This window comes from Metopolophium dirhodum, chromosome 2, assembly GCF_019925205.1.
Source record: "Metopolophium dirhodum isolate CAU chromosome 2, ASM1992520v1, whole genome shotgun sequence".
Classification (NCBI taxonomy): Eukaryota; Metazoa; Arthropoda; class Insecta; order Hemiptera; family Aphididae; genus Metopolophium; species Metopolophium dirhodum.
The window spans coordinates 41,675,555-41,697,767 of NC_083561.1; the positions used below are offsets into that span (position 1 = coordinate 41,675,555).

Consider the following 22,213-nt stretch of genomic DNA (forward strand, 5'->3'; position numbering starts at 1 on the left):
TTGATGTGGGTACATTAATCTCAAGAGAAATATTTTTGTACATTTTCGAACATAAAATATATATCTATTGTGACTAAACATTTACAACATGAATTAACTTGATTAGTTTTAATTTCAACTGAACGTGATTTATTTTCCCAAAGTCCTGAAAGTGTACCAGCTATATTGAATGTCTTATTCTAATTTATTTTAAAAGTTATTCAATTTGTTTTACTCCAGTAAAAAAGTATAGATAAACTAGTTATTTTAAAGTTCCGTAATAATTGTACTATAATATAATGTATACCACAACATATACTCTACATTCTCTGAAATTACGGGTATGAATTCAGAAATCAAAATAAATTAATGGATATACCATATACGCCTAAATGGTATTGCAATAAAAATTCGTCATATTTTAGATTCTGAGCGGAGTGAGGGATATAGTGGTTTTACAATGGTGTTTATTTATTCATTATTTTTTTTTTTATCCTGTCTACAAAATTTCTACCAGAAGGAGTGCTTCGATTTCAACATATCATATCTTATCTTTTAGCAAATTGGACCAATATGGTACTTTAAAGAGGTCATTTTTCGATTTTTTCTATAGTTATTTAATGCTACGGGAAAAACCACCGAAAATAGTAAAAATAGTATTTTAATTTCTAACGCTTTGTTTATCACTATAGAAACGAATAAAAATAAAAATAACGATTTTAGTCATTTCGTTGTAATTTATAATATTAATTAAACTTCCATGCTGTAATAAAATATAATAACAATATAAAATATCTAGACTGACAAACCGTCTCCGCTGAGAATCGTTTCTCGTATACAATGATATGAATATATGATATCCTTAAATTCAAATTTAATACAATCCATTATACAGTGACCCACTTGTAACCTACTGTACAGCAGAGCGACATTCACTTACCCGCTTTTTTTATGTTTAATTTTAAGAGCATAATTGTGTAATTATATTATAATTAAATATTAATATGACGTATACAATAATATCACAACTATTATGCGTACGGATTAATAAAAATATACATAAACTCTATCGTCAACTTATTACCAAACTCAAGTCTAACGTTTACACTGTAACATGATATCATAATACGCCAGTGTATATAGTATAATAATATGCGATGGTCTGGTGCCCTCTCAATGATGAAATATGGAATTCATATTGTTATACGCTATGGGTTTAATCGCCATGGGTTTATTGTGTTATAACATTTTAATATAATATTTCTAACTGAGTATATTCAATAAGTAATTTTTGTTATTAAATTTTCTGAATAAACAGTTTGGACCGAATTTGAGACCTAAATGCAAAACACTATAGTTTTATTGTGAATTTATGCACTTCTACTTTAATCTGCAAACTACAATAATTACAATAACTAATAAACACATATCAATATATTATTATAGTTCAAATTTCAATTATTTTTAATTTTTACTGATATATAATAAATAACTAAATAATATTCTGCAGTTTGGTAGCTGCAGGTATAGTAACGATTTTCAACCAATGTTTCATAATATTATTATAGATACATATAAAATATATTGTATCTAAACCTAATAAATAATATATTATGTATTATAAATACGCATAGCATTTAAAAACTTCTCTCTCCCTTGCTTAATAACTTGAAATTATTTTATATTAAGTTCATTGACTTATAGCTATATTAATAGTAAAATACGCTTAATTTTAATTTGTTTGTGTGATTTTAAATTCTTTATAATAATGTTTATTGATTGTTGAAAGTTATAACATTAGAAATCGTTACCCAAAAATATAATAGCCAACAGTTCCTACTAATTCAAATCATTTTCACCTAGGTACCTACCTACCTACTAACAATTTTTAACAAAGTTAAACGTTTTGTAACACAAATTAATGTTTTGAGATTATTTAAGTTCTTATACAGTTATACCTGACTAATTTATAAAACCAAAATTTTATTTTAACCACAAATGGAATTATTTACAAAAAAAACATTAAGAGTAGGTTTTAGAAAAATGTATTTTCTGTGAAACATTGCGTTCACCACACGGTTACTAGATATCCATATCCGTACACAATAAATACAGTATACACATAATAATTACCTATACGAACTACGAATAACGAATTAATTATCCACAAAATACCTATTTATTTAAATCATTAATTAACCATGGATAAAAATAGAATATATAATTAATTGTTTCGGATTCTCAAGCTATAGTTTATTAGCAATTGCTAATAACTTCTTCTTTGCCAAGTGCTCTCCCGCCATCTTAAGAGTTGACGCCAATCTGTTGTCCCTCAACCTCAGGTATTACACCATCTCTCTTATGGGCCCATATGTATCAATGGCAACGAGCACGCCGATCATATATTGGCTGACTCACTGTCAACCACTCTCATGCTGGTCTTTAATTGTGCCCTTATACGGGCTTGGTCCCCCTACACCGCAAATTTATCCAGAAAATGTGGAAGCAGAAATGGGATATAACATTCCAAAGTGCTACCTAACGCATCTGGATATAGAACTATATCTACAATCATCCTTACCCGACCATGGTTTCAATCACTAAAAATTAGTCACGCTGTCTGGCTGTCATAATCAAAAAAAGATTAAGCACTGCGAACTGCAATCTCTTATCACACTATTCGTTCAAATTGGGACTTAACAATAGCACGTATTGCCCCCTTCCCTACTGTAGTGGGTCTTAGTGCGATTTTCAACATCTACTACTTAATTGTCCGACATCACTCTCTCAGCAAATAGGAATCGATTAAAGATTTATTTTTTAAACTCTTGGTATTAACTTTTCCCCGCTTATGCTCTTTCAGCCAACAATATAATCATTATCAAAGGTATACCTAAGTTTATACTAGAATAGGGCTTACAAGTTTAGGAGTGTGAGCTTTACAAATATTTTTTACTGTCTGTACCAAAATGTTAAAATGTCATATAGGTAAGTTAAGCATCAAGATATAATAATTTTTATGTTAAAATCTCAATAAAGGTAAAATATATATATATATAATTAATAATTATAGGTACACTCAAATATAGGTAGCGCAGTTGACTAAATGGCACACGCGTAACACTATACAATATAACAAGTTGTTTTCTTATTTACTTTTTTCACAAAGTGACCCGACGCTCTTTCTCCAACTCCCTAAATTAATTGTGTTATTTAATCATAATACTTCGAAGTATAAAATAGTTCTATCCAGTATATACTTGCAATTTGCATAGAAATTTCTTTAACTCCGTTCGACAAACTAGTAACTACTGTTATTTAAATAAACGAACAAAAATACATGTATAACATATACTGTTTTAATTCGTAATGCGACGAATTCCGAATAATTGACAGGCAATAAATCATACGACTATAAAACATACGTTTAAATACTCGATATATTGGACGTGTTAAATGTTTAAGAGTTATGGCTGAAAGCCATAAACAAATAACTTACTAATAAAGCACATTGGCACTATGCCTATATGTATGTATACAATAAACGATGTAATATATTACTACAATAATATTCGATATTCAACGTATGCGTTACGTGTTTTTTAGAAAATCTCATGGCACTATAATGTTTGTTTTTGGGAGAAGATTTATAGTTAAAAAAAACTGTTTGAAATCATAATATTCATTTCTTGACAATAAATTCACAAATTTCATATAAAATTTTGTTGGTAAAAATACTTCTGTCACATAATATTAGACCAGGCACGAGATATTAAGCTATATTATTGCTTATCGGAAAACTACCCTAAAACGTCGTGGTACCATCATTGAATGTATTCGGATCCAAATGTCCAATGACAAACTTTTTTCGGTAAACATAATATGAAGGTACCTCAACCTAGGACAAAAATCGACTGTAGTGCTGAGATTGGAAAAATGCAATGTACCTATTAATATATATAGACTATTGTCTACACCATAGTTATCAATAATATATATCTATAAAATATTACAATAACTACCTATTAACCTATATAGTTAGTAAATACTGTAGTTATGAAAATATTATAAAAGTAACCTTGTACTAAAAATACTTAATATCCAAAACTACAAATTCTACCATTAAAATAAAACTAACATTGTTGTAAGATTTTTAAATTTCACGGCAATTTAATTTTAAACGTTAATAAATAAACATTTTTATTGGTCAGCATATTCGGCTTATTATTTTGAATACGCCAATATATACGCCATACGCGTACCTAAAACGTAATATAATTGCATAATTTAACCAGTACCTTATGTTAATTTATACGATTTTACAACAATGTTTATGATAGAAAGAACGAATTTTAATTGTATCATCCTTCACATCCTCAAACAGCATTAATCTTTTCTAAGGAATATAATATGCGAAATTAAAATATTATCCATTTATAATTAACTCTGTTATTGCGTACCATCAAAATTATAAAGAAAAACTGAATAGTTTATGTAATTCACCTAGTTGTGTTATAATCTATGCATTTTATGGTAAACTGTCCTAATTATTATTGAGCACAGGCGTATTAATGAATTAACGACACGTCCGACATAATATGTATAATATTTTAATATAGACTATAATATATCAGCTATGTCAAATAATAAATACATAGTGCGCAACGCTTTCGTAGATGACCAAGTCCGAATGTGAATAATTTTCTCAATTATCCGTTTAAAATATTAGTTCCTAACGCAAAGCACCAGATTGGTGTTTGTATTACAAAACATATTGGGAAAAAATTAAATAAAACTTTGTCATGAATCTCGATTCAGCGTCAATATCCTAAATGGACATTGGAATAGTATTGGAACGTTGATAGTTTTTTGTATCAAGCCTGTATATAAAGTATATAATTTACTCATATACCTTAGAGTGTATGTAGGTATATAGTATAGGTACGCCGGCCAGTAATATATGACGTATTGATGTATTATGGGCAGTGCACATGGGCACATTTTTAACCGTCACATTGCATAATGACAATAAGTCGCAGGGTTCAAGACCGTATAATTTTCCTGACAAATTTCATTTTCACGAAAAATATAAATTAATATATATATATATATATATTATAAGGATTAATAATTATATTTATAAAATATAAATGCGTGAATGACTATGTGTTTCAATTCTTATTTCTTATTTAATTTATTCAGTTAATGTATTTGTTTTGACATTTGACAATCATATTATACGTATACTAGTACTTGTGTTATATGTGTAATAAGTAATATAACATATACCTATTTTTTTTTTTACTTCTATTTATATAATACCTATTTATTTATTCTAGTTACAAGAATATATACATAGTACAAAATATATAGCAAAATATTACTATAAATTTCTCTAAATTAAGGTAAAAAATCTCTAATTTGTCAACTAGGTACCTATATTTTAGCTATTTGGTTTTTACGAGAATTTGTTTCGGAGGACAGAAAAAAAACGAAACAAGAATAACTGGTATCGTGTAATTGTTATAGTTGAAGTACCAAAAATGCAAACGGTGCCGATCGAACATATAGTTGTAATCAATCATCAGCTTAATCAAAAAATGTAAATATATAATGATATAATTATGGTCATTTCCCTCTTAAAATTAAATACCTGCATATTCCTCCAAAACAAAAATTGACCATGTTCCTCCAATATTAAAATATGAAATTATTGTCCCTCACGTATTAATTTAAATAGGTCCTATCTATCATTTTCTGGCCAAGAATATTGTAATAGAGAATAATATTTATAAAATATACATGATTTTGGACTTTGGTCCAAAAAAAAGTGCCGGAGAAAATGGAAAGTACCTAGGTTCCTATCTTTTTTTGGAGGAAAATTATCCAGCCTGTAGATTTTTCATTTGTAGAACATAAATTCTGACAGCGACCGCCGTGGATAACCTTTACCTAAATGATAATTGATAAGTGATGACAAAGAGATTTTTCGATTTCAGTATGAACTATTTATTAGGAACCTTGTATCGAATTTGGAAGTCTTAACTAATATAAAACTTTTATAACATTTTATAAATTTTTGATCCCAAAATAATTAGTTTGTAAATTTTCGTGATTCTGAAAAATTTTAAAAATCAAATGCATAAAAAAAAATCCTAACCATATATCTTTAATATTTTTAAAAACCTATGACAACAACTTAGGAGAAACCTTGTATTAAATTCTCAATGTTTTTAACTCGGTGAATATTTTTTAATCAGAAATGTCAAATGTCTATATTAGCTCCAAAACAGTCAAAATATTTTGAAAATTTTACCTGCATGCAGATATATAAATTTATATTATGAATATTTCGAGAAAATTTCAAGTATCTGCGGTCATTTTTGAGTTAAACCAAAAAAACAAGATTTGGTTGAAAAGTGAAAACGGTTTTGCGTAAAAATTCCCGATTTTCATTAATTTTTTCTATTTTTCCCGATTATTTTAAAAAATACTGTGAATGTTTTACTTTTGATATCACAAAGTACTAACAAAATCGAATTGGCTTCCAGAAAGCACTCTCACAGTTGTTTAACTGAGCACTGTTCCTAAAAGAAAAAGTCTCTTCAGACACAAAAAAAACCCAGTTCGTTGTGAAATCAATATTTCATCGCTCCGTTCAGAATCTAAAATTAAATTAGGTACAAAATAAATTTACATAATATCGGGTTTCACGCGGTTCGGGCACAGAATAAAATTTAGTCTGTGGTTTGGGTTTCTCGTCGAAACGAGGACAGTGGACACACTGACACTGCGCATCGGCTGTTTTTTACACGCACGTCACATATTCATACCACCAGATAAACCATTTAACGTAAAACACTAAAACATTCATTGCTTCGAAAACTATTAACATTTTTTGGAATCATGTTGGTCTATTAGTATTACTCCACTCATTATAATTTTAAATATTTATAACTACTGCTGTCTACGTAGATACCTAGTTAACTAGGTACTGATCCGAAATTTCATTTTCATACACCGAAATGCTCGGAAAAATATTTTACCTTGCAATAAGAAATTGAAATTGTATAATATGAGTCATTAAAAAGTAAAACTTTAAAAATAATAGAAAAATCCATAATATTTTTTCAAAAATGTCGTTTTGTAATTACCTAAATTAGGTAAACAAAAAATGTACAAAAATTGAAATAACGAGTGTTCTTCGATGAAACTCCCATTCGGATTATAATATAATAACAATAATGCTACATAATAATATTTACCATTATACAATCAAAATATAATACTGTGAGCACCGACGATGTAGCAATAATAATAATGGTACACCCGATGACGGGTTTCGAGTGAACGGGCGGCGCGGCGGCGGGATTGGGAAACACCGAACGCGAAAAAGATGTCTTATTTCAAAACTGGGCTACGAGGATAACGACATTTCGGTAAAAATGCGACGGGCGAGCGCGCGACCCGCTCGGCCGGCCGCGACGACGTCATCGCGCGTCGCGCGTCGCGCCGACCGGCTACTCCGGCGGGCGGATGGTCTGCCGTGACGTCACAGAACCGGCGCCGTCGTCGCGCTCGTTCGATGACGGCGGTTCGCGTTACCTACTGCCCGCCGACCGACGGCGCCGCCGCCACCGCTCCTCCAGTCGACCATGGCCAAGTCAGCCGTCGACCGCCGCCGCCGCCGCCCGCCCGACGACCAGTGTTGTTGTTGTTTTCGTCGCCGCCGTACGTCTGCTCTGCGCGGTGCGGTCCGTGTGTGGTGTGTCTGTTGACTGTCGTAACGATTGACGGCCGCCTCCGTTACAACAATAATAATATCTTCGTCACCGGGTCCGGAGAAAGACGATCTATGATGTAGATCACTCGAGTGCGAATCGCGTTGTTTCTCCCCTTTCGAATCGTGCGAGCGAGCTACTCCGTCCGCCCTCGCCCCATTGACGTTCTACCATTATCATTCGTGCCTAGGGGTTGTACGATGTCGAATTTCTACAATAAAGTGAGCTTAGCTTACACCAAACCCATGAACAAACGCATGACCTTGCAAGAGATATCCCAAGCCAACCAGTGGATTAATGGTGAGATTAATGGTAATGATCGACAACGATAGCGGCTAATAAAATATTATAATGTATAGGTAGGTGTAGTGTGTATATTGTATTGAATGAACGCGGTTGCTCTGGTCCATTCAGTGCTTTTCCCATGTCCGACTCGAACCGTTTACGGTCGCCTCTATGGCCGTTAAAAACGACCACTGTCTGTACAGTATTATATTGTTGTATTCCTTGTTGCAGATACGCTGAGCGTCAACTCATATGGAATGCCTCAGTCTGGTTCCACTGTGTCCCAGAGAGAGAATTCCAGCTTCTTGCCCGTCACTCAGCCGGCCAGTGCTCCAACATCGCCAGTCGGTTCTCCAGTCTCGCAGCTGTTATCTGATCTCTCCAACATCACTCTAGATCCCAACTGGCAGGCCATCAAGTCTACTGTACGTGAACGTAATGCTGCCATGTTTAATAACGACCTCATGGCTGATATATACTTTGTCGTGGGCAATCCAGGTTAGCGTCTCATCAACGGCATATGTTCAAATAACACTGTTATACGTCTATTATTGTTATTGTTTCAGGACACACCCAACGTATACCATCACATAAGTACATTTTAGCAACTGGAAGTTCTGTTTTCTATGCCATGTTCTATGGTGGATTAGCGGACACTAAAGAAGAAATTGAGGTGCCTGACGTTGAGCCAACAGCTTTTCTCACTTTACTAAGGTTTGTTCTACTATTCTTGGCTCTCGGTTATTTGTTTGTATTGTTATTCTAAAATTCCGTTTATCTAGGTATTTATATTGTGATGAAATCCAATTGGAGCCGGACACAGTTCTAGCTACATTGTATGTGGCTAAAAAATATATCGTACCACATTTAGCCAGGGCTTGTGTTAATTACTTGGAGACAAGCCTAACTGCAAAAAACGCGTGTCTGCTCCTCAGCCAATCACGGTTATTCGAGGAGCCAGAATTGATGCAGAGATGTTGGGAAGTGATTGATGCACAAGTAACTATTTTTTTTCACTAACCAATTTTTCAATATTAAATTTTAATATTATCCTTTTTATTTTTGTAATACAGGCAGAAATTGCATTACATTCAGATGGATTTGTTGACATTGATGCTGATACGTTGCAGAGTGTATTAGGACGTGAAACCATTAATTGCAAAGAAACCATACTATGGGAAGCAGCCATGAATTGGGCCTCAGCTGAATGTAGCAGACGTGAAATAGAACCAACCCCATCTAATAAACGACAAGTATTAGATTCTGCTCTGTATTTACTCAGGTTGCCAGCAATGTCCCTAGAAGAATTCGCTAACGGACCTGCTCAAATGGGCATGTTAACATTAGAAGAAACTGTCGATTTATTTCTCCACTACACCGCATCCAACAAACCTCGCTTAACTTATCCAACTAAGCCACGTATAGGACTAAAACCTCAGACGTGCCATCGATTTCAGTCCTGTGCTTATCGTAGCAATCAGTGGCGGTATCGAGGTCGTTGCGATAGCATTCAGTTTAGTGTTGATCGCCGTGTGTTTATAGTAGGTTTCGGTTTGTATGGTTCGTCAACTGGGGCATCCGATTATACTGTTAAAATTGAACTCAAACGTCTAGGCCGTATTTTAGCTGAAAACAACACAAAATTCTTTTCAGATGGTTCAAGTAACACTTTTCATGTTTATTTTGCACATCCTGTACAAGTAGATCCGGAATTGTTTTATACTGCTTCAGCTATATTAGATGGTGCAGAATTAAGTTATTTTGGCCAAGAAGGACTTAGTGAAATAAATGCTGGTTGTGTAACGTTTCAATTCCAATGTTCTTCTGAAAGTACTAATGGTACTGGAGTTCAAGGGGGGCAAATTCCAGAACTTATATTTTATGGTCCAGTTAGTGAAAACCATTAATACATTTTAAAATCATTTCCAATCCGAATTAAATACCCAAGTATATAAAACTATTAAACTCAATTGAAAATATTTTGTTGAAAAAATGTTGCTCCTGTATGATATTTTGGATCTCTATTATACCCAATCACTAAACCACATCTCATATTATGATAACTCAACTAAATCATTAGAGTATGATTACACATTCTCGCAAAGTAAATTATGTGTATTTTTAGATGTAATACAATATAATAATTATTAATTAATAAGTATATTATATTTTTTTTCTATGTCAGTAATTATGAACGGTATTTGGTCAAAATATCCAACCTAAAATATTTTTTTTCATTATTGTTTTATAAGTTTATTATAATATAATCAAATCTCTCACCAAACTCTGATCACAGTATATACTAAGCAATGTATGTAATAGTACTAGTCCAGGGCTTGGAACTTTATGCAATCCTTATTTATAAGATATTAGTATATTTAAAATCTAGTTCGATACAAATGTGTTTGTATTGATAGTTCAAGCCCTATCATTACATTTTATTAAAACTACTTAACTGTAACATCCCAGTTAATATATTATTTAAAATTTAATGCTTCATTAATACTTCTGCTAGCCGCTATTTTTGCTGCATCACATGTTAAAATTTTATTAGAAAAGTTTAATCTATATTGACTAGAGAAAAATTTCAAAATTTCTGTTTCTCATTTGAATTATTGCTTATATACTATTCAAATTAAATTATACTTGAAGGATTTTTCTATTTTTTTTTTTTAGTTATTTTGGTTTGGATATTTTGACCTATATTCTATTGCAATAGAAAATAATGAATTCAGCCAACCGATTTGCTCGTGTCAATGTGCACCAACAACCTGTATTAATAGGTGGTCCACAATTTCGATAATAGTAAAAGTTTGTTGGTGATCTTTGAAAAACAACGGTTAGCAAGGTGGGGACATTTGACCTCTGCACTGCCCCAGCCGTCAGCCATTATTCTCTTTTGAAATAGAGTATAGAATTATGAACTGATATTATTTGTTAAATCTAAATTTTTTATGACAGAACAGACATGCTTGACTTATTAGATATTATTATTTTAATTTTATAACATTGTTAAGACTAATGATTAAAATAGGGCATATCTTCTAAATTGTTTACCAACTGTTTTAATTTACATGTTTTAAATTCCTTACTATAGTGCTTTATTTTCTTTTTTCTATTTTGTGTTATATTAAGTGACGGAAGTGTTATGTGTAACATATTATGAATTGAGATCAAACAATTTACTATTTGATCAAATTTTACTAACATAACTTTGTCGCCTTATCTTGTATTATTTTAAATATATTCTTAATACGCTCAATATGTTTCTGCATATAATTATTGTTTAATAATAAATATATTATATAGGTTAAATTGATTAAATATATTATATATATTAAATTAATGGTACATATATATACCATACTTCAGTATGGATTGTTTTTTTTTTTTTTGTTGGTGTGTTAGTATAGTTGATTGATAATTGATTACACAAAATGATAACTATTTTCTCTATACATAACTTTTTGGACGTAAACTACTTAATAATTTAAAATTGTATTATAGTAATCTCTTAACTACTTCAAACTTGGTACTAGGTTACCATTAATTGACTGTATTTTGAGCTTTAGCAATGATATTAAAATAGCATTATGATTGTTTGAGTTAATATGCAACTTTCTCATGTAATTTAATGGTTTTTATTCTTATAACTTTTTGATGCAAAATATTTTGGAACAAATTTGTATTTTCTCAATTTATTCTACCATTTTTCACCAAAACCAATTTTCTTTAAGAATCACTTAAAATAAAAAATCATTGTATAGTTAAATAACTTTATTTTTAAGTTAAAAAATTATAAATGTACTTATATATTATCTTCCTTGAACACCAATTGATCATTTTGATTAGTATTTTATTTCCACAGCTAATTAGTTTTTTTTTATGTTAACTTGTCTAGGAATTTCTAGTATATTTTTAGCAAATATTTTTTTGGTAGGCTGTGATAGGGGTTTATTTTGTGTACTTCATATTTTTAAATAAAACAAATTTTGTAAACATTTCTGGTTGTGTATTTTATTCATATAATCATGTACCTATATTGTTCAATATGTTTGGCCACTTTGTGAACTTATAATTTTTGTGAAATGAAAAACTATAATTTTTCAATATAAAAGTATTTCTAAGAAATAGTGGGGATCTTACTATTGTATTTAGTAGGTTTGGAGTGTAGGTCATTAAGTAGATTGCTATTATCATATAATGCTGCCCCCCTGCAATTTCTTCAAAAAAAAAATAATTTTAACCAAGTCTTACATTTTTTTTATACCTACCAATTGGCGATTGTTATAAGCACAATCCCCTACACTCCAAAAAAAAAAGGATTCCTAAGTGCGCTTCTGCTGTAATGAATGTGTTAAATTATTATAATTCATTGATAAATCATTGTATTTAGACTTGTAACTGGCAGATACAAATGTTGAATAACAGTAAATATTTTGTAAGTAGTAACAATTAATTGAGTGACTTCCCTATCTCTAACTGTAGGGGAGATACCCTATATCAGAAGTATAAATAAAAATATTTTTCAAAAACTGAGAAAGTTTGTCTTGTGACAGTGTCTAAATCAAAAACAATTCCTAATTTATTGTTCAACTAAAAAGATACAATGTGCTGACTTTATGCTCAATCTTCCGATATCAAATGACAACTAAACATACATTATAAGATTTACCACCAAATATAATAGATACATAATATTATATTTTAGGGTAATCCACTTTACTCGGCCTTATAGACCAGTTTGTTTTCAACCTATATGCCTCGAGTTTTTGAAAGCTTTTTTTCATAATAATTTATTATGCTCAATAAAAATATTAATATAAAACGGTATTAATAAAGCACAATTTTGTTTATCTAATTTGGCAAAAAAATTAAATAATGACCTAAAAAAAATATTCTGATGAAGAAAACGTGGCTGTGATAATGTGCAGTGTTTAATTTAAAGACGGTTGAAAACCGCTGTCATAGACTGTAACATATTTACTGCCTATATAAAACCCCGTTTACGATCTTTCGAACATAAATCTCCGAACACAATAATTTAATAATACGAGTAGATGAACTTTAACCAAGTGATGCTGACGTGCTGTGATATGCAGACCAATACAATAAATAATGATTCTTGTTTACCGATTGCAGGATTAGACATACCTCAAATGAATACCTATAATAGTATACCTACCATAGGGTAATTTATAGAGTAATTACTCTATGATACCTACCTAGTGTACTCTACCCACCATGATTGACTAAATAAACAAATATACAAAGTACCAACTATCAATTATTGTTATTTACAATATTTGGTCACACGTAATAGGAAAACAGCACGTATTTTATGATTTTGTTTGCTGAAAAAGAGACTTGCCACTGAAGAGAGAGAGTCCTATAGGAAGCACAAATCCTTTGGTGGCACCGCCATTGGTCAACAAGACAGTAAGACAGTGTCGTCTTTTCCCAGCAGTATTGGCGGAAATCAGGGGTGCTTAAAAGGTCCATCAAGCCACCTCCTTTTTTAGTTGTGTAGGATCGGGGGGATCCCCTGAAATGTGAGCGGGGGGCTCCTATTTATGTTAATAATGTTAGCCCTCCCCCCTGACATTTTAATGGATTTCCGCCTATATGCCCAGCAGTGATGCCTGGACTTTAAAAATGTTTACAATTTTATATTAATTTACTAGCTGATCCCGCTGGCACTTCGTTGCCCGTTAAATGTACCAATTCTATATTACTCAAACTTTGTTCAATTCGTTATTTAATATTCGGCGTATGGTGTATGGTGTTCAAAATTTATCTTAACTTTTCTGTTGCCCGGGATAAAAGTTCTGATTCGCGGCAGTACATTATCAGGTAGGCAATCTACCTGCGGTAGATCGCGGACCCCGGCGTGCTGTTTGTACGTAAGTGTACGATTTAACTCTAAAGTATCAAAATTGTAGTACTAAGTTTGTCGTTTTTACTTAATTCCACATACGGAGGATTTATATAATCAATTAATGCAAAAGCCTAACGCAACCGTACTGAAATCCGATGAATAAAAAAAAAAACAAATTTAACACTTTTTATAATTAGCCTATCTTTTCCCCAGAGGTCTAATCTACACACAAACATTCATTTTTATCTATACTAATATATAAAATGATAGCCATAACTCCGGAACCACTTATCCCACAGCGTAAAAACTTCACAGAAACCATCTACATATCAATCTTAATATATCCTGAAATTTTCATCGAAATCGGTTCGGAAATTGAAGCGAACAAAAATAGCGATACAAATTATATTATTATCTCGATTATCACATATTATTAGTATTGTACGCATTCCGCGTACGACGTCGATAAATAACAGATTATTAATAGATAATAATAATAACCTATTCGCGTTATCGCATGGAAACACACTCACGCACGTCGTACGCTGAAACCGCGCGCGCGAAACATGGTACTAACTTAAGAGGCCATAACTCCGGAACAACATATCGCACAGCGTACAAACTTCACAGAAACCATCTACATATCAATCTTAATATGCCCTGAAATTTTTATCGAAATCGGTTCGGTGGATCTTGAGCTATAAGATTTATTCAAAATGTACACTTATTTTTATATATTATAAAGATTGATAATAATAATAATCGCTCAATTAGAATCGGGTTCTCAAAGCTCATTCACAGTTTTCTAATGGCAATAAAAATCCATGTACTGCGTGTGGTCGTGTGGATGAGTGCGTATACGGCATACCTAAGTTATAATTATGAAACAATTAGGTAATAGGTAGATGGTAACTGAATGCCAAACCTTCTAAAGCCAAAACCCAAAACCAAGATGTGATGAAATTCTGAATAACCATCGTAGATCAATTAACATCAGTGGCGCATAAAATTTAATCTATTTTTCGAAGAATCAACTTTTAAATTTTTTTAAATTTTAAATGTTCAAACAAAATGTATAGGAGGAGTTTATGAACAACATTTTAAAAAATGTGCCCCGATTGATCTCAAGTAGACATATAGTAACAAATTCAAATCTGTTTTCATAAGTCTAATTATTGTCTTATGATTGGTACATTTTGGTTGAAATAATTGTCCGTTTGCAATCCCCTTAACCAAAAGTTCTTAAGTTATAAAACAAATATAATAGTATTATTTTGTATTGTATTCCGGGAGCGGATATTGCCAATGCATGCAATGAAGCAGCACTAATAGCAGCCAGAGAATTGGCCTCAAGTATTTCAATGCAACATTTTTAACAAGCCATTGAGAGGGTTGTGGAGCTGATATGGAAAAGAAGAGTAGAGTTTTGCAAGCTAATGAGAAAAAATAGTCGCCTATCATGAAGCTGGTCATGTTGTTTGTGGCTGGTTCTTACAGTAGGCAGATCCATTATTAAAAGTATTGTTAAACATTTATTTATATATTCGTAGACATAATATGACACAAAAGTTTGTTAGGTATCTCTTTCTTTCATTCACATTACATATGGAAATGATTTAATGTACAATTAAATAGTATAACGTTTATTTGCTTATCAAAATTGTTTAAATATTATGCATGCCGAGAACAATAATATTTTGTATGATCTATCTGAAATGCTTGTTATTTTTTTTTTTTATTATTTGAACAGTACTAATAATTAGCCACTTTATTGATCAATGGTTTATTATAATTAACTACTTCAAAATTTAACCATGAAATCACAGAAAAGGTTTTCCTTTATAATTTCATCTTTGGAATGATGTGATGTAAATATATAATATTATCTATTAGATATAACTTATCAATATATATAAAAATGAATGTATGTCTGTGTGTCCATATTACCACGACAACCAATACAAAAAATTCTATCGGAAATCTATGTATATAAAAATGAATGTAATAATAATACTTATTGGTTGCCATTGTTTTAAAATTGTATAGGTGCCTAAATAGCTATCTAGATGATATTATATTTATATTGTAGCTATTCAAGTAATTACATTTTGCTTAAAACATTGCATTATAAAACTACATTATATGTATCAAATTAAAAATTTAATAATTATTTATGTAGCTAAAAATGTATAAAATGTTTAACTTTTATAGCTAAGGATTGAAAATCTAAAACAAGGTTAAAAGTAAATAGGTTATTTATAAATTACTTTATTCACAATAATATCAAAATATATACTTAGTAATATCGTAGGCTGACTGACCGTCTTCACTCAGAATCGTTTTTCTTATACAATGATATTATATCATTGAATTCAAATTTAACACCATCCATTACAGTGACCCACTTGTAACCTACCGTACAGCAGAGCGACACCCACTTGCCCACCTTTTTTTTTTAATTTTCATCGTTAGTGTTTTGATCTTACATTCAGACTGAATTTTTGAACATCTTTTTATATTTGACTTGTTTGATATAGGTATTTAGTAAAATGTTAACCTCTTCAGTGCCCAGGGGACGCTACACCCGCATGTGTTGTCTTTGTCTTACAAATGTAAAACGGCTGTGCTATGTCGTTTTTATTTTTTCAATTTCGGAACTACAATAAAAGTTATTCAAGTTTGAAAAACACTAACACTAATAGATTTTGTAACAATAAGAAATTTTTTCGTGTAAGTGATATCGGAAAATAAAAATAAATGTTATTGCACAGCCAAAGCTCTCCTTTTTATGAGGTGAAAATGTCGTTCCTTAGTTTTGACTGTAGCCTTCTTGGTTCTTTCTCGCGCAAAACAGTTTTTGCCATGTTGTACGCTTGTAAGACAGAGTTAAAAATTTATAAAATTTCAAATTTAATAATTATTTTGTAGTTAAAAAATTATAAAATGTTCAACTTTTATAGCTAAGGATTGAAAATTTAAAACAAGGCTCCACGTAAATAAACCTATTTATCTATTATATATAAATTACTTTATTCACAATAATCCAATTATAACCTATTGTACAGCAGAGCGACGATCACTTACCCACTTTTTTTAATTGGTCTTAAAATAATTAATGCTTATTGAAAAGACGAAAAAAATGTAACCGATACTGATTTATTTTGTTTCCACTACACTTTTAAAGATATATTTATATACCTTATATATAAATATATATATATACATATATAAAAAGATGGGTGAGTGGATGTCGCTCTGCTGTACAGTAGATTACAAGTGGGTTCCTTTAAATCTTAATTTACATTAATCTTTTATTTTAAATTACATTAATTGTATTTCGTATATGTTCCTGTTTGATAATGGATGCAAACAGTAAGCATAGTAACTTAGTTGTATTGTTCTTTAAAAGTATTACCAATATTACTATTTTATATGTCCCACACGGGTTAGGTTGAGATTAATTATTGTCAGGAACGCTATTTTTTTAGGTGTTTGAGACCCCTTTCTTTTATTTTTCCAATTCGAGCACTGTTGATAGGTACGTTAATCCTTCAAAAATATTATTCTCTATAAGTTTTGTTCGTGGTGATTTTACTATAAGATTAACGTAGGTACTAAAAAAAAAAAAAACGATTAATGGCGAGAAATCCTTTTGAGCTTATTGCGCGTGGTCCGTAGAGAGAAATCAATTAGTGAGCTGACACGATAAACAACTTAAGAAAAATTACATATCATGTTTGCAGTTTTGTTAAGTACCTATTCAAATACATTTTGGTATCTATTTCAAATACTCTTTGACAAGCGTTTCTTTAAATACTTTCAAAATAGTTTTTCTTTTTATTTTATTCTCAAATAGGTACTAAATACTTTTTCCAATGAGCAATATTAGATTCTGAGCGGAGCGAGGAAGCTAGTGGTTTTACAATGGTGTTTATTTATTTTTTATTTTTTTTATTCTGTATACAAAATTTTGATTGCAATCAAAAGCCGCAAACTTTTCATTTCAACCCTAAAAAGGTCGATTGACAAAAACCGCACACTTTATCGGCGATCGGCCATGGTATAACTAAACTTTCAGTGGGTTTAAATTGTACACTGTTTTTTTGTGCAAAATAACGGATATGATAATAAAATAGGTACTATATTACAATAATCATGCTAACACGTTTTTAGTCTTAATTATTTAGTCACGTATTTAGCCACTCGTTATTAGCCGGTCTTCTTGTTTTCCTAAATAGTGGTTAAAGCTTAAATCCCATAATAGAGTGTAAAATTGCTAGGGCTCAAATGTGTACCGGTTACTAGGTATTTTTTCATTGCCTGACATTTTTAAAAACCGAATAAATATGTATATAATATGGTTATAGAATATACCCATGTCCAAACAAGGTTAGGTTACCTGTATACGAATATTAAATTATAAAATGTACACTATGATGAAAATGCGTTATGAATTTAGTTAGTACGGGGCTTTTTTTTTACCGTATTTTGATATCGGGGCTTTCTTTTCCGGGGCTTTTTTTTTCGAATACCGATTAAAGATGTATCTACGTGACTTGCGTAAATGCATATTGGCCAGGCAACCAGTATACACTGCACACGAGATCTAACCAATTTGGTATTTCCCATAGACCTTTTACTAATAGACCGGCCCTCTCCACGTTTTCGCCGAGTCAAGATAGGCGGCATTTTTCGGTTACCGAGTTACCAAACTGGCTGCATCGCCGCGCGGCCCTATCGGCTCGCGACCATCAATGTATTTGATGGGCCGGTCCATAAGTGTCGGGCCACACGATGCGGTATCACCGCATGTGGTGGAAAAATTTGCGGCAATACCGGATAGGTCATGTTCAACCACACGATGCGTTTTCGCCGGATGCGGCAGACTAAAATAATTATTTATTTATTTACAAATTATAGTTCCTATTTATGTCACTGGTAAGTATGATAGGTCAGTGTGATATTGGTTTTCGTCAAGTACAGTTGCATGTTTTTACAGTTTAATCATGTGTGATAATTTACTTTTGAATATAATATGTGCTGCGGAAGCTGCCGGTGAACTAGATGAACCAACTATTCCTACTCCTAAAGTAAGGAAATATTGGGTTCATCCAGTTCATTCAAAAATAGAAGGTGAAAATTATTTTTCTATCTTTTATGAAAATATTCGAAAATTTCCCTTGAAGTTTTTCGAATATTTTCGTATGTCAATTACTTCATTTGATGAATTGTTAAAAATATTGAGGCCTTATTTGACAAAGCAGCAAACAAACATGAGGAATCCTATCAGCGCAGAACTAAGACTAACAGTCACGATAAGGTAAGAAAAACTATAGAAAAACTAGAATACTATAATATTAATTAGTGTGTATATAAATGTGTATGTATAATACCTATAATATTTTTAATATTTACATAATATTATGACGAGTGGAAAGTCACAGTTTTAATAGTTTAAAATATTGAAATAAACTTATTTAATATTTTCACCTGTATCGAAGTACAGTATGACGCACTCATCGTTATTTATGTAAATACCTATTTAATGAACTAATATAATTAATTATACTAATATAATTACCCAGCAATGATGTAAATATATCAAATTAAATTAAAAAATAAAATAATAATTCTTCATATTGGTGTAAAGTTCTGGACTCTAGAAAGTTTAATTACTTGGACAATATAAATTAACCAACAAAATTCTCCTTTATTTTGTGTTAAAGATTTATACTATTTTTCAATAAGTGCACATCAAAATATAAAATAGTAATGTTAGTAATAATAATAAAATATAAAAAGTATATTATAATAAAATAAAAATCAACTTAAATAGAACTCAAACATAAAAATTAACCTTTTTATCATTTAAAAATACAAATAAAACCTTTTACTTTGTATAGCTTAAATAAAGCAAATATCTTTTTGTATTATTACATTTTTTATTATGCATATAAATCCTTTCTTAGAATTACTTAGGAACTTGGAGGTAAACTATCTGATTGATGATGTGGATATAGAGCTTGAGGTGGAGATGGATAAGGATCTTGAGTTGAATGTGTAATACTTGGATACCATTGACTATTTTGTAGTAGATTTTGGTTTGGTAAATGCAAAGTAGAGGAATATTGAGGATAGACCGCATTATTTTGATTTGAATAGGGTTGAGAATAAACTGAACTACTACTCGTCGAAAGCTGTACATTTTTAAAAAACTGTAGACTATTTAAGCGAAATTCTAACTTTTGAGAATCGTTTAACTTTTTATAGTCCGGTAGCAAAGATAATAAAAAATGTTTATCGGGATCAATGTTTTGAGTTAGCTCTATATATGACAGTAATTTATTTTGAAAAGGAGTAGTGGTCGGTTCTTTTTGATTTTTTTTTGATTTTTTTGATTGAAAATTAACTGTCTGCTCCATGCTAACGGCATCCCGTTTATTCACTGCATTACCAACTTCAATAATTTGATCATCACTATCAACAATAATTTGCGCACTAGTATCGCAGCTTTCAACAGTTTCATCAAGATCATCCTCAAAATTTCCGAACGTACTACGCAAACATTTAATTTAATTTTACATTATTTAACAGTGCATTAAGTTTTAAATATAAATTCTACAGCGTATAGTTTTATTACACATGTGATATACAAATAGATAAGTACCTTCTTCTTTCAGTTACTGGCTTCAAAAATGATAATATCTCAGCGAAATGATATTTTTTTCTATTGGAGGCACTAGCACCTGATTTGATCGAGTTTTCTTGTTTAATGTATTTCAAGTAATTATCACGTAAGTGTCTCCACTTTTTGTCTTTTATGTCTTTAACTGAAATTTAAATTTAAAAAAGGGGTCAAGTGGATGTCGCTCTGTTGTACAGTAGTTTACAAGTTAGTCACTGTAATGGATAGTATTAAATAATAGTAGTATATACATATATTATATATATATATTGTATATTAAATCAAGATAAATTATGAATATTTAGTAACAATTAAAAAACAACATAATTATTTTTTTTAAATAGATATTTGTCAACTGGTACATGTTTCAAAGCTCTGCAATTCGACTTTCATATTGGGAAAAGTACAATTGCAGAGATTGTTAGAGAAGCTTGTACAATGATTTGGACAATTTTGCAGCCTTTAGAAATGCCACAACCCACTACAAATCAATGGCTTGAAATAGCAGGTACATTTTATTCAAAAACGAATTTCCCAAACTGTTTGGGAGCTATCGACGGTAAGCACATCAGGTGCAGAAATCCTCGAAATTCGGGATCATATTATTTTAACTATAAAAAATATTTTTCAATAATTTTAATGGCTGTGGTTGATGCTAACCTGAGTTTTGTTGTAATTGATGTCGGAGCTTATGGAAGAGAATCGGATTCAAACGTATTCAAAGAATGTCCATTTGGCAAAAAACTATATTCTGGTCAGCTTAATATACCAGAACCTGCATACTTGCCTAATACCCAAAACGTTGTACAACCATATGTATTTGTAGCAGACGAGGCATTTGCACTCCATAAAAATTTACTAAGGCCATATCCAGGACGAGGCCTTACTGACAAACGTCGAATTTTTAACTACAGGCTCTCTAGAGCTAGACGAACTGTGGAATGCGCATTTGGAGTGCTGTCAAACAAATGGAGGGTGTTGCATACCCCTTTGCTGGTAGAACCAGATTTTGCAAATGAAATTATCAAAGCATGCTGTATATTACACAATTTTGTGCGTCAAAGGGATGGTATCAATTTTGACGACATGGCAACGAGTCAATTAGTCGATGACTTGGAGGTTCGGGGAACAGCACCACGTACACAGGGATTACAGGTCAGAGACTACTTTTCCGATTATTTTATGGGTCCAGGCGCAGTACCATTTCAGTACACATGTATTTAATGTTTTGTATTTTAAGTTTAAAATAAATACATGACATTATACAGATTTTACTTATTTTATGAAGAAACAGATTACACATAATTATTTATTATTATTTTATTTAAGTTATATCTATACTCTGTCTCAAAGTAGAATACACCGGTTTCGCGCATCGCGACTGACGGCCGCGGAAGCTCGTTGCCCGATTTTCCCCCACTATGAGATGAAATCGACAGCCGACGTAAACCGAATAGTCGACAACTTCCGACGGCAATACGAAAGCGGTAGCATACACCGAGTACAAATAATAAATAGAAAAATAATAAAACTATCGACGTCGGCCTGCATACGCCATACGTTGACAATGTGTGTACATAGAAGTACAAATATGAAGTTTCATAA

At 31.3% G+C, this 22,213-nt stretch overlaps 2 protein-coding genes across 2 annotated transcripts in view; both read left to right on the plus strand.

The window, feature by feature from the left end:
* LOC132938412 (BTB/POZ domain-containing protein 6-B-like) overlaps positions 1-11,992 on the plus strand; it is a 31,318-nt gene extending 19,326 nt beyond the window's left edge. Inside the window, exons 2-5 of the mRNA XM_061005232.1 lie at positions 8,277-8,543; positions 8,612-8,759; positions 8,828-9,044; positions 9,119-11,992. Coding sequence (XP_060861215.1) covers positions 8,277-8,543; positions 8,612-8,759; positions 8,828-9,044; positions 9,119-9,952 — 1,466 coding nt within the window. The 3' untranslated portion in view covers positions 9,953-11,992. The remainder of the gene's footprint in view (positions 1-8,276; positions 8,544-8,611; positions 8,760-8,827; positions 9,045-9,118) is intronic.
* A 6,862-nt stretch (positions 11,993-18,854) lies between these two features.
* LOC132939333 (uncharacterized) lies at positions 18,855-21,897 on the plus strand. The gene is made up of 2 exons (XM_061006432.1): positions 18,855-19,243; positions 20,953-21,897. The coding sequence occupies exons 1-2, from the start codon at positions 18,930-18,932 to the stop codon at positions 21,830-21,832; spliced, it is 1,194 nt and encodes a 397-aa protein (XP_060862415.1). The 5' UTR covers positions 18,855-18,929; the 3' UTR covers positions 21,833-21,897.
* Positions 21,898-22,213: the final 316 nt, after the last annotated feature.